The sequence below is a fragment of the Microcaecilia unicolor genome, chromosome 11 (genome assembly GCF_901765095.1).
Source record: "Microcaecilia unicolor chromosome 11, aMicUni1.1, whole genome shotgun sequence".
Classification (NCBI taxonomy): domain Eukaryota; kingdom Metazoa; phylum Chordata; class Amphibia; order Gymnophiona; family Siphonopidae; genus Microcaecilia; species Microcaecilia unicolor.
Genome location: NC_044041.1, coordinates 45,592,620 through 45,606,500, shown reverse-complemented (window position 1 = coordinate 45,606,500; position 13,881 = coordinate 45,592,620). Strand labels below are relative to the sequence as shown.

Here is a 13,881-nt window from a genome sequence, read left to right as displayed (position 1 = left end):
GCCAGATGGACGCAGCAAAGGGAAGCGGAGCTGCCTGTGCGAACAGCAGCGCTTTGCGATGGGCGAAGAAGTAAATGCAGCGTAGCCTGGGGAGACGAATTATTTTAAAAGGCAGGCAATGCTGCTGAACGCTGCTTCCCGGACCTGGCGGAGCCATGGGAGAAAAGGCAGCGACAGCAGCAGGATGTTGGATGGGCGGGCCTGGAGGGAAAGTGGCTGGGCCTGGGCCCGCCCGTGGCTACGCCCCTATTCACTAGTAGCTCATGGTGAGTTACATTCAGGTACACTGGGTATTTCTCTGTCCCAGGAGGGCTCATAATCTGGTTTGTACCTTAGGCAATGGAGGGTTAAGTGACTTGCCCAAGATCACAAGGAGCAGCAGTGGGATTTGAACCGGCCTCCTCTGGATTTCAAGACCGGTGCTCCTAGGCCACTCCTCCACTGCCTTCACACCTATCTGCACACTTAAAAGTATTTGGAGGATATTTGCATGTAGTAAAGATAATTGTACAGCTCCTTTATTGTATTTAAAGGTCTGTAGCACACTTTACCAGCTTTCAATACATTTATAAGAAAATTCCCCATACCATGCATGTAGGGGAATTGAGTGTTGTAAATTATGGAAGTTTTTGTGATAAAAGTAGAAATCTTGGTTGAATAACTAGACCAGAAAGCGATGCTGTTAGGATTGGTGTGATTGTTAGTTTTTCTTCCTTCATCCCCACAGCTCGGCTTTCCTTTCGCCATTGCATTTCTGCGCAGAAAATACATGTGCCTAAGTTGGACACACATAGGGTCTGACTTACATTTACCTTGTTTGGTAGACTGACCTCTAGCAGTGCATTGGAACATTGCTAGAGGTCAGAGCTACCATTTTGGACTATGCCAGTACAGGAGTATGTGGGCATTGCTTCTGCCTTTCAACTTTCCAGGGGGGGTATGGACTTAGGAGGGGGGTAGGGCCAGTTAGACTGTCAGGGATTCTGTGTAGGGGTAGTGGGGGGGATCAGGTCCTGGGGCAAGGGGTAGGAAGAAGGCTTTTTTATTTTTGTCTCCTTTGCTGTTAGTGTGAGAACCAACCCTTGCTCATGCACTGGCACGAAGGGAGACAGCTGTATATTACTTTAACAGTATGTGCTGTGGGTTTTTTTTTTTACCTGACTGCACACTTTTTAATACTGAAGTAATTTGCATGCTCTTTACTTTTTGAATTGGGGAGCTAAAATATTGCATTAGGCTTGCATTAAAAAGTCATGCACTGAAGTTGATGCAGAGAGCTACGCACTGATGGCTGAGCATGAGATTAGCAAGAAAATATTTCTCAGTGATGCAGAAAGTTGAGAGGCAAATTGAAAGCATGCAGAACTTGTATGCCAATCAAGAAAATCATGCTGAATGCATGCACACAGAGGTTTTGTGGCAAGGGCAGCTTTAATGTGCACGTGTCTGGAGAAAGTAAAAGATGCCAGCAAATCTGCACATAAATATTAGCCTTGTAAAAATTTCTTGCACCTCCATTTTTCACAAGAAGTTTTATTCTCAGAACAACATGTGAAGATGTTTGTTGGTACTTCTGTATTCTTCAGATGTACACTTGAAGCTGCCCTTAACTCAGAATCTTTACACATGAGTCCAGAATGCTTTCTCTACACTCACTTCGGTTCTGCCGTTTAAAATTGCAGGTTACAGAAAAAAACCGTGCAGGAAAATACAACCGTAATACTGCCGAAAACAAACATCCCAGTGCTCGGAGCTAATGGTATGCAAATTTTATGTGCGCTGTTAGCATGTTTGTTAGGAGTGTTGGGATGTGCCCAGCACGTGTGCGCATGTGCTGGTCTTCCGTACAAGACCTGTCTTTAGTACAAATGCTTTGTGGAGGAGTGGCCTAGTGGTTAGGGTGGTGGACTTTGGTCCTGGGGAACTGAGGAACTGAGTTCGATTCCCGGCACAGGAAGCTAGCTCCTTGTGACTCTGGGCAAGTCACTTAACCCTCCATTGCCTGCCGCATTGAGCCTGCCATGAGTGGGAAAGCGCGGGGTACAAATGTAACTAAAATAAAATAAATATTAGCTCAAAATAAGACCAAACAGCAAAGTTCGACACTGAGAAGCTGCCAAACATGGTTTCTGGGGACAAGTGAGCTGACCTGGGAGACCTGTGTGGTAAGTGAAAGTGGTGGTAACCAGACTGCTGGACTCAAGCACATGTGGAGCTGCTGCCAAAGAGTGTATGTCTGTCATGCTGGAGGCAGGGAAAGGCTGCTCAGTCTGTAGCCCAAGATTCAACCAGCAAAGTCAGGAAAACATGTTCCCAATGACCTGCTGTGCTTGGGAGAGGCTGAAATAATCCACCTCAGCTGCATCCTGCTGTCCTCCTGCCCTAATGCCAGCTGGTGTAAGGTTTTAAGTGGTAGAGCGCCATCATTCAGCACGCTGTTTCACTGATCATGGAGCGGATTTGGGAAAGAGCGCCCCAGCGTACATTGGCATGGATTAGCATGCTACTTGTTTTGATCTACTGTACACTCTTTCATACCAGCACTCCGGGCGGCTGAACATTAAGCGTAGGTAAATGCAGGCTGTAGTTCGGCGCTAATGGCCTCTGGTGTCCACATTTACCTCTAATCATCCTGTCTGAAATCCTTTCTGCATTCTGTGCCCATTAACATGTTCAAACAGATCTGCAAGTTTCTGCTTGCGAAGTGTAGGTGCAGGGCAATAAAAAATCTTATGCATTGGCCCCTGAGTCAAAGGAGGGCTGGTGTCACAATAGATGTTTGCCAGCATTGGCTGTAGTTTACCTCTCAGCAGATCAACCATTAACATTAATTTGTTCTCCTAAGGAATGTGAGAGGGAGGAGACAGAGCACTAAAATAATTCTCCACTATTGATAATGATTCTGATGGAGGATCAAATAGATCTGGGCTCTTACACTTTGTCAAATTCTCTTAGGTTAATGGTGGATACATGTTGACTTCAGTCTTTGATGTACTGCAAATTTAATTTGTAGAGTGAACAAGCAAGAGGCACTAGCAGTTCCGGGGGGGAGTACCCAGATGTTTGACCAAAACATAACCTTTCATATTCAGATCTCTAATGTAGTCCAGTGGATTTCTACAAATTACGCTTGATGTATTTTAGCCAGAACCATTTCTGCATTTCATGTTTTAATACCCTCCTTTGTAATCACTCAACTTAATTATTGTAATGCTCTTTATAATATGTGTACAATAAAGATCAAATGGTTACAGACAGTGTAAAATATGGAAGTGAATTTTTGAATGGGAAGTATGACTGTTACTTCTCTTTTTGAAAATTTAACATTGGCTCCCAGAAAAGGAATTAAGATGCTAGGAATTATTAGGAAAGGGATGGTGAATAAGACAAAAAATAAACAAACTATAATGCCCTTGTATCGCTCCATGGTGCGTCCACACCTTGAGTATTGCATTCACTTCTGGTCGCTGTATCTCAAAAAAGATATAGCGGAATTAGAAAATGTTCAAAGAAGAGTGACCAAAATGATAAAGGGGATGGAACTCGTATGAGGAAATCCTAAAGAGGTTAGGGCTTTTCAGCTTGGAAAAGGGATGATGAGGGAAGATGTGATTGAGGTCCACAAAATCCTGAGTGGTATAGAATGAGTAGAAGTAAATCAGTTTTTTACTTGTTCCAAAAGTACAAAGACTGGGGTCACTTGAGGAAGTTCATGGAAATATTTTTTCACTCAATGAATAGTTAAGCTCTGGAACTCTTTGCCAGAGGATGTGGTGACAGCGGTTAGTGTATCTGGGTTTAAAAAAAGTTTGGACAAATTCTTAGAGGAAAAGTCCATAGTCTGCTATTAAGACAGACATGGGAAGCAGCTGTTTGCCCTGGGATTTGTAGTATGGAGTGTTGCTATGATTTGAGTTTCTGCCAGGTACTTGTGACCTGTCTTGGCCACTGTTTAGAAAACAGGATACTGGACTAGATGGGCCATTGGTCTGACCCAGTATGACTTCTCTTATGTTCTTATAGGATTCATTTCAGAATTCTTTGTTTAATTCACAAGATACATCATACAGGCATTCCACTTTTTAACTGGATTTTTGATTCCTTATACCTGTGTGATCACTTAGGTCAAGTTCACAAAACCAATTTGAAGTTTCATCATTTTGGATTTCAGTTTTGAAATAGTACACACTAGGATGTTTAGTGTGGCTGGACTTCTTCTCTGGAATTCAATGCCTTTGTATTTGCGACTGGGGGAGTCATCGTTTATGTATAAAAGACAACTTATTTTATTTTGATTCAGGATGCCTGTGGAGTTTAGTTAAAGAAATGTATTTTTTGTTATCTAACTGCTTGTAGACCTGTCGGTTGAGGCCCGACTGATCAGCACCAGATATAGCTGTTTACATGTTGTGTTTGTTTATGCTTTAGGAATTTGTTTTCTTTTGTAACTTGTGATATATTCTTGTATTAATTATGGTGTTCTTTTTATTAGTTTATATTGAATTGTAAACCACTCAGAAGGTCATTGCTATGAGCAGTATATAAAATTTTAAATAAACTTACCCCCCACCCTTGTAATGCCAACACAGCCAATTCAAAGTGAATGGGCTGTATCGGCAGCTGCTAGCACGGCTTTGTGAAAGGAGGGGTTACAAACTTTTCCAAAGTTTAAAATGGCCTTTACTGCACATAAAACAAGTTGCAATAACATGACCTTCCCGTGCCAACAGAAAAGCCTCTTAGGCCAGAAAGTGTACCAAGGAAATATTTTGTACTACATGTCGTGAGAGAGGACATGGGTAGGCATTGAGAGATGTACCAGAGACTAGAAAAATGTGACAGAAAGGCAAAGAAAATATTGTCTAAGGGATTGAGCCTGATCAACCATAACTAAAGCTTATGAGAATTCCCATAAAAAAGGTACCAACACCTGAGGAGTGGAAATGGGATGAGGGTCTTTACTGGGTTCTGGAAGAAGCATTGGTGTGTGGCTGTGGGCTGTCACTTCAGTAACTGGCCTAAGTGGTTTGGAGAAGTATGAAAGTGTGCAAAGAATCTGGGGTAGTTGTGAATGAAGATTAATTGCCCTAGGTGAGCTTGGAAGTTTTTTTCTCGGATGAAATAGAGATTGGAGCAAAGTGGAATCTTAACATAAGCTGACAAGATATAAAGAATGGGTTAATGTGGTGGTTCTAGAATTTAAGATACTTGTATAAAACTAGGTGTGTTTTGTTTTCCATTTGTTCCCCTTTACTCCTGCTAATCGGAATTACAGCTGTGTTTTGATGGCCTAGTGTACGGCTTCCTAACACAAGCATGATACCAAATTTCTACATGCTGATGCAGTAAATATATTTGTAAGTAAGATCTGTCCAGAACTTGTGCGCTAATGAAGGAGAGCACACAAGATGCAGGCGCACACAATTCTGTGCTAAGGACAGCTAGTTCCGTGACCATGTCTGTTTTATTTATGTATTTTTATTTATTTGATACATTTGTATCCCACATTTTCACACCTATTTGCAGGCTCAATGTGGCTTACATAGTACCGTAAAGGCATTCGCCAAATCCGGTATGAACAAATACAAAGTGATGTTGTGGTAGAATAAGGTTCACGTGTGACACACGTTAGGGAATCGTAGCGAGGAAGAGTTATTTTATGTCCATTATAAGCTTTGGTTTCATTGTGTTGCAGGGTTCAGGCATTTAAGTTGGATCGGTAGGGTATGTCTTTTTGTACAGGTTAATTTTTAGTGATTTCCGGAAGTTTAGGTGTTCAGATAAGATGTATCGGCACACATCTGTGCATGAAAGCTCTGCAATGCCAATTAATGCACAGTACGTCCCAGCACATGGGCAGATGTGTGGTGGTCTTTTTTTTTTCCCCCTGATCAGACCTGTGCGCAGACCTGAGTGCAGAATCAGCTCGTCAGCACGTCTTCCCTATTCTGTCTTTTTACCCATGCTGTTTCATGGAGGCCACAAAAATGTGCAGATGCTGTTACGGTTGTTGCAATAGGAAGAAAAGGGCATTAAATCACAGGTGCTACTGTAGAAGAGCTACAGCAGAAAAAACTACTAACCCGTCTATGCTTCTTCAGACTGTGTTTAAGCCCCAGCATTGTGCTTGGCCTTTGTCTTTTGCACACCTGCATATAATGTGTACAGCGCTGCTTATGTCTAGTGGCGCTATAGAAATGACTAGTAGTACTTCTCTGCATCTTGGCGAAATAGCTAATACCAGTGGCTCCCAAACCTGGTCCTGGAGACAACCCAGCCAGTCAGGTTTTCAGGATACCCATAATGAATATTCAGGAGAGAGATTTGCATGCATTGCCTCCACTGTATGCGGTTCTATCTCATAAATATTCATTGTGGATATTCCAGTAAGCTGACTGGCTGGGGTGACTCTAGGACCAGGTTTGGGAACCACTGGCTAATACCCTCACCATAGATTTAATATGCTGAGTGCCGGTGTTTAACGAAATACTTTGCGTCATGGTTGCTTCTGCACACAAAGTAGGGAAACCCTCTGTGACGACGAATCACAACAGGCCTACTTTTGCCTGTTGTGCTTCTGCACACACCCATAGTGCACCCACAACATTGTGTGCTAAAAGCCATGTTCACCCTGGACTAGGCCATAACCACTTTACTGCATCAGCAAGAAAGGCCAGAGGTTAACATCTGGATTGTAATACCACTCGCCCCACCGCACACACACTAAAAAGTCCTTGTTCCCTTTCTTCCTTCTCACAACCCTCCTCCCCCCAGTCCAATGCCTCAATCTTGAGTGTTACTTTGAGAGAAATTAAACATACCTAACTGTATTTTTGTCAATAATTTATTAATTCGGAGGATCTTTTTGAAGCCCTTCTATGAAAATGTTCAGAGTTTAAATCAGTTGAATATTCTGTCTAGTTTTAGGGTATACACAAAAAGTAGCACATATGAGTTATCTTGTTGGGCAGACTGGATGGACCGTGCAGGTCTTTTTCTGCCGTCATCTACTATGTTACTATGTTATATGGAGTTGATGCTTTTGCATTGCTTTTATTTATTTTATTCCTCTTCATAGAAAACCCAGGTTAATATAGATACTTGTAACTTATAGTTAAAGATCTTTTTAGAACTGTAGAATGTATTTATGACTTTGTACAATATATTGAATATATCTTTTTATTTCAAGGTTGTACACACTTTAAAAACCACTTAAGGCAAGTAAGTGTGTAAACAAACTGAATTTGGATTTCAGTTGCCGCTTCAGTTAACTTAATCTACCTCAAAATCTCCATAACAATTCTATTTTTTCTCTCTAGGTGAAAGACCGAGGCCCAGAAGCCACGCGCAGGTTTTTTAACTGGTTTTACTGGAGTATTAATTTGGGAGCCATTATTTCACTGGGTGGAATTGGCTATATTCAACAGAATTTGAACTTCTTCATTGGATATATTATTCCCACGGTTTGCATTGGTGTGTCGTTCCTGGTATTTTTATGTGGACAGGCTTTCTTCATCACAAAGCCTCCCGATGGCAGTGCCTTCACGGACATGTTCAAGATTCTTGTACATTCGTGTTGTTCACAGAAGCAAATCACTGACACGGAGCCCTTACACAGAAGGTATAAAAATCATAGCTTACTTCTGTTTTTTATTTTGCTGTTCCAGAAAACTTCACTCTAGAATACTTGTGGTTTGGGTTAAGAGAAATGGTAATGGTGATACAGAAATGCCGTTCATCTACAGATTCATTCATATAGATTCTTTTTAGATTTTTATTTTTAAGTTGTGCTAGAAACCTGGAATTTCTCAATCTAGGGCTGGCCTCGGTGGGTTAAGAAGTGCTTAGTGAGTGTCATACCTAAGGTGATGCCCACCCTCTGTTTACATCTTGTATCTCTCCATTTGTAAGGATGGGGGAGAGCATTAAGATATAAAAACACACTTTAGTTTTTCTCTTTATAGGGTCAATGAACAAAGCTTGTTTTCAACCTGAATTTACCGTGGGTTTTACTGGCTGAGCAATACTCATGGTTTTGGGTATTAACTCGCGTAGAAATGATTACCACAGAACGCATTTAAATGCATCTTAATGCAGTCATTAAGGGGCTAATTTTCAAAGCACTTAGACTTGCATCATTCCATAGATTACTGTGGAACTTTGTAAGTTTAAGTACTTTGAAAATACGCTTCTGTGTATCTCACAGCCATGCTCGAAAAAATTCTCCCATAGATGATATACAGGCCCTGCCTTGTGTATTGATGTTTTGCAGATGGCAGCGTTTGGAAGCAGGAGCCAAGGTATGGGTTGCAGGGCTAGGCTTAGGGTAGTGGAGTGGGTAAGTGGTTGGTCTCACTAGGCTGCCAGGGTTTTTTTTGTGGGGGGGCACTGGGGGAAGAAGAGGGAAGGGACTACTAGACTGCCAGGTAAGTTGTGGATGGGGGAGGGGAGATGGAGGCCAGGGGAGACCTGACCATGTCACTTTTTTATATAGGGGGGGGGGGGTTGGATTGGGCAGAGGGTTGGGGGTACCAGGGATATGTATTGGGGGGGGGACAAGGGAAGATGTCTTTGGTTGCGGAATGTGTGTTAGAGGAATGTTTGTAAGAGCACTGGGAGCATGCTTGTGGATTTTTTTTTTTGTCTGTTTCCTGTTAAGTGCTTGAACTGGTTCTCAGGCATTGACTGGAAAATTGACATTTTCCCCCTGATTCTATAAAAGTTACCAAAAATTGTGTGCGCACATTTAGGCGTGCCACCTCCCTTCCATTTGTGCGTGCAATTTAAAATAGAATAACAAGCCAATTAGTGCCCATAATTGACTTTATAACCAAGCAATTATTTGCACTAATTAGATTTAAGTGGGACTAATGCGTGTAAATTTACTTGCGTCCCAAAAAGGGGGCATGGAAATGGGAGGGTTGGGGCGTATCGGGGTGTGGTTTTGAAATTATATGTATAATTATAGAATATAGCTGCCCCACGTGTAAATTTAGGCACAGGCATTTGCACTATGTTTTCGTTAGAGGAAATCATGGTGCCTAAATTTACATCTGACCTCTTCGCTTGCACATTATTTTATAAATGTGCTGAACTTCAGGCACGACTTATAGAATGCCGCTAAAGCGGGTTTTTTCAGTGCCGATTTTGATAGGCACCATTTATAGAATCTAGCCCTGAGCTGCAAATTACTTAAGTTGTGTGCCTATTAGTTTGAGCATGCCCCAGCCATATTTGGTGCTAATTTGAAGTCTGTAGCAGTAGCCTTTGAGCACTGGCTCCTATGTTAAGGATTTGGACTGAAAAGTTTAATCTGAGATTAGGTTAGAGTTTAGATTAGACTAGAGTTTTGACTTTTCAGTAGTTAAAATGTTTGATTTGTATGTACTGCTTCCATTGTGTGCACTTCAAGTGGTATCAGTCTCATGCATATTCATTGTGGAAATCTTGATAGCCTGACTGGGTTGTGGCCCACAAGGACAGTAGTTGCCCACCCCTGGGGTAGAGGGAACATTTATAATAAATTGGTTATTCTACGTCTCCTTATATCCTTCAGTTCAGAGGAAGATCGACTGGGATTCAAACTTATCTACCTAGGAGCAGGTTTTGCTGCTAGATTCCTTTTACCAATCGTACATTCTTCTCCTGTAGGCTCTGTAATGTGAAAGTTGGCCCCATTAAATGTAAAGCAAATTGATCATAGTGGTTTTTATTTAAAATCTACCCCTGAAAAATCTATTAAATATCTATTGTTTTGCACTGTTTTTTAAGCCAGTTTTAAAATATTTTATGGTTTGTCCACTGTTCCTGCGCCGTCTGCTGCTGAACGCAGTTTGCATAAATGTCATATATAGAATGTTAGATTATATTCTTGGCTCAGTTTTGAATTCCAGAGGATATCGTCTTTGTGGGTGGCCAGTTTTCTTAAATATCTTTATTCTGACAGCATTCATGAATGAGTTATTTAGCTAGGGTTTCTACTTGTATATTTGTAATTGTATGTAACACTATATTCTTTTTTTGCAGAATATTTTTTAGTGCATTCTGATATGATGTGAGATGAGATGATGCAGGCTAAAATTTGCAATGTAGTTCAACAAATTTCCCTTGTAATGGCCAAGGGGAAAGTACAGTTGTCAGAACAAATCCTAAAGTCATATAAAATTATAGGACTAAACTTTTGAGTGTTAAACCATCTGGCATGACATTTTTCCTCTTTCTCCTGGACATAGAAATGATTCTCAAATGTAAGTGACTTTATGCCTTTGTACCTCTTGGTGTACCACAGACATAGTATGTAAAGGCCTAATGAAACACATTCTCATGCTTGGTTGAGGGTTTTTGATTTTTGGCCCCCGATTTCTTTTCTTGGTCCCTTGTACTCTAGCTCAGTTGTGATTGTTGGGCTGTGGTGCCATAAGGAGTCCCAAGGTTTTCTTTCCACCCATTTTAGCCCAACCATCGCAGTGCCAATTCTTATCTGGGAGGAACTGTGACCCCCCCACCCCCCTGATGCAAATGTGGCTGCCATGTCTAGCCGTTGGGTAATCTCATCCTTGAGTGATGGGGGGGGGGGGGGGGGATACTCTGTCTTTCTTGCAGCATCCTTCATTGCAGTTCACTTGACAGTGGAGCCCTTATCCTTTGTTACCTCTAAATTGCTAGACTGCCCGATTCCCTCCTAATTTTAATTCTATATTTTGACCCCAGGAGAAATATTTTATGTAATTTTAAAAGACAAATTGTGTTTCAAAGCTGGAATGGAACAGTTATCATGATCAGTACTTATCTGTAAACAAACTGATTTCAGATTGACATGTCATTACAGCTCAGAATTAATTTGCATCGAATATTTACTAGGATGGAGAATCTGAAAATTGATGTAACAAATTTGTTGTTGTTTAAAATCCTGTTAGCATTGCATTATAGTATAGTGAGAACTCCATGGTATTTGGGGGTGTCATTTACCTGCAAGGTTTATATTCGTGAGATTAAATGAAATTGAACTTCAGAGCTTGACTTTATGGGGCTTATTTTCATGTAGTCTGTGCAGTTACAAAATACACTGGTACTTTTTACCATGTATACTTGGAAGATAATATTCAAAGAGTGAGATTATACTAGTATATCTTATTTGTATGGATAGCCAAGGAGGGGTAAAATAGCACATGCCCTTTTGAGCATGCCAGATAATGCGAGCTGTTTCTCTCCCATTCCTTTTAAGCTTGCATCTTGATCGAGTCTGACTTTTATTGTAGTAAGCTTTCATTCATACCAACCCAATCATAATTTTATTTTTTCCCAACTTGCTGAAATCCAGTTATTGCAGAGAGAGATTCCTGCCCTGAGCAGTGTAGGGAGTGGAAAACAAGAGCTAGGAATCCAACCTGGCTCTTGATTCCTGGGTTGGACTCAGAATCTCTCCCCCCACCCCACCCCAAACTAAAAATACCAGTGCTATAGAAATTTGCCCATGATTTTGGACAGCCTTTCCAAATCTGAGGGCAAGGTGAACTTAAAATCAGGTACTGTTGGTATTTTCATATCAAGAAAGTTCCCTTAGATTGTGGGCTATTTAAGCGTTTTTTTCCCATAAACACAAATGGGTGAGAGCATTAATAGGCCCTATACAATAATGTGAAAAAATTCCCCCTCCCTCCCCTGTTATCGCATCTGCGCAACACTGAATGGTTTCTGATCTTTAAACAAAATGTAGTGCTAGACACAGGTAACTTGAATAAATGCACAAGTTTTTAAATTGCTTCATTTAAGTAACAGTTATCCAACATTCATATCACCCATGTGAAAGAGTAACTGCTCCCTAGAGGGCGACTGAAGCCAAAACTGGCCCCAGACCTTGAACAAGAGTAGTGCCTTCCCTCACCTACTACATCATTGGTGGTCTAGAGGGAGGAGGAGTGGGCCTACTTGTGGTTCTAGGTTTTGGAGGGGGAGGAGTCTTTCTTTTCAGAGTTGGGGGAGACCTACTTGCGTTTCCAGGAGGAGGAGGCTTTTGTCAGGAGGGGGTAATTTTGTGTCAGGAAGGGAGAGAGTATGGGCTACCCAGTACAGTTTCGATTTCAGCTGAAAATGCACCAGCTGGTGTTGAAATCAAAATCTAAATTCGGTTGGCCTCTACTGCCCCCTAAACTGAATAACTGGTTGCACTACCTTAAGCAGCAATAATTACAACCAAACACTTCCTATAATTTGCCAGTCTTTTCACATCACTGTTAAGGAGTCTTAGCCCATATTCTTCGCAGAATTGTTTTAATAAAGGCATAATTTTAGGGTTTCGAGCATTAGCTTCTCATTTCAGGTCCTGCCACAGCATTTCTATTGGTTACAGGTCAAATCTTTTGACTAGGCCAATCTGAAACTTTAAATTTTGTTTCTTCTCAGCCATTCTGATGTGGACTTTTGTGTTTTGGATCGTCATCTTGCTGTATAACTCAATTACACTTCAACTTATGGGAAGATGACAAAACATTCTCCTTAACAATTTTCTAGTGCAGTGCAAAATTCATGGTTCCTTCCATAATGGCAAGTTTCCCAGGTCCTGAGGCAGCAAAACATCTCCATACCATCACACTAACTCCACCATATTTGATTGACTGTTGGTATGGTGATCTTACTGTGGAATGCTGTATTTGCTTTACGTCAGACATAATGGGACCAGAGTTGTCCAGATCTCCACTTTTGACTTATTTGTCCATAGAACATTATGCCAAAAGGACTTGGGGATTATCCAGGTGTGTTTTTGCAACTGTGAGATGAGCATTGATGATACTCTTGGATAGCAGTGGTTTCTGCCATACTACTCTCCCATAAATCTCATTTTTGCCCAGTTTCTCTTATTGTGGTGGTATGAACATTGACTTTAGATGAGGCTAGAAGGCTTGTAGTTATTTGGATGATGATCTGAAATGTTTTGTGACTTTTGGATGTGTTACTGTGCCCTTGGAGTAATTTTGGCAGGCCAGCCACTCCTGGGAGATTCACCAGTTGGAGATAATGGCTTACTGTGGTTTGGTGGAGTCCCAGAGCTTTTAAAATGGTTTTGTAACCTTTTCCAGACTGATGAAAACTCTACATTTTTTTTCTCACATCTTCTGGACTTTATTTTGATCCTGGTGTAGTATTCATGTAGAAACTTTCTAGTGACTACTTCATTTTCGTGGTAAGGTTCAGTATATAGTGAGGATTAGGTTCAACAGGGTTGGCTGAAATGGAGCTTGGTTGTGTTGAGTCAGCTGAATCTAAATATCAATGTAATTTGGTCAGCTGGTTGATTAACTAAGAGGGCAGTTACTTTTTCATATAGGTGCTATGAGTGTTTTATAACTTTGTTCATTTAAGAAGTTTTAAAAACTGTTGTTTTCTCAGGTTTCCTTTGTCTAATATTATGTTTTGCTTAAAGATGGGGCACAGGGGTACTTTTTCACATCACTGAAGCTAGTACCTTAGGCAGTGGGAGGATTATGTAATTTACAAGGAGCACTGGTGGAAAAAGTGGGATTTGAAGCCAGGTTTCCATGGTTAGTACCTGCTGCTGTAACATGCAAAGAGGAGGTCATTTTCAGATAGGTAAGCTGTCCACGCAAGTAAATTACTTAGAAAACACTCACTATAGCTGTGCCTTGATAGATCAAGAAATGGGTTGTACTGCACAAATGTTTCAATGAACTTGCTATGCTGTTGTATTGCTCTTGTATATAGAAATGAGGTGCTTTACATGTTTCAAGATAAAAATATTTCATTCTGTAGTCTGCTCTATAATTTACTTGTCTGTTCAGCCAGTATATTGTACTAACTTGATAAAGTGAATATAATGCTTCAAATATGGTCATTGATTGGGTTAGCTTGGTACAGCAGTATTGC

General features: G+C 41.0%; 1 protein-coding gene across 2 annotated transcripts in view; it reads left to right on the top strand.

Annotated features, from left to right (window-relative positions):
* Positions 1-13,881, top strand: part of SLC15A4 (solute carrier family 15 member 4) — a 98,310-nt gene that overhangs the window by 2,682 nt on the left and 81,747 nt on the right. For both annotated transcript variants that reach the window (XM_030218995.1, XM_030218996.1), the window contains exon 2: positions 7,320-7,621. In XM_030218995.1, coding sequence (XP_030074855.1) covers positions 7,320-7,621 — 302 coding nt within the window. The remainder of the gene's footprint in view (positions 1-7,319; positions 7,622-13,881) is intronic.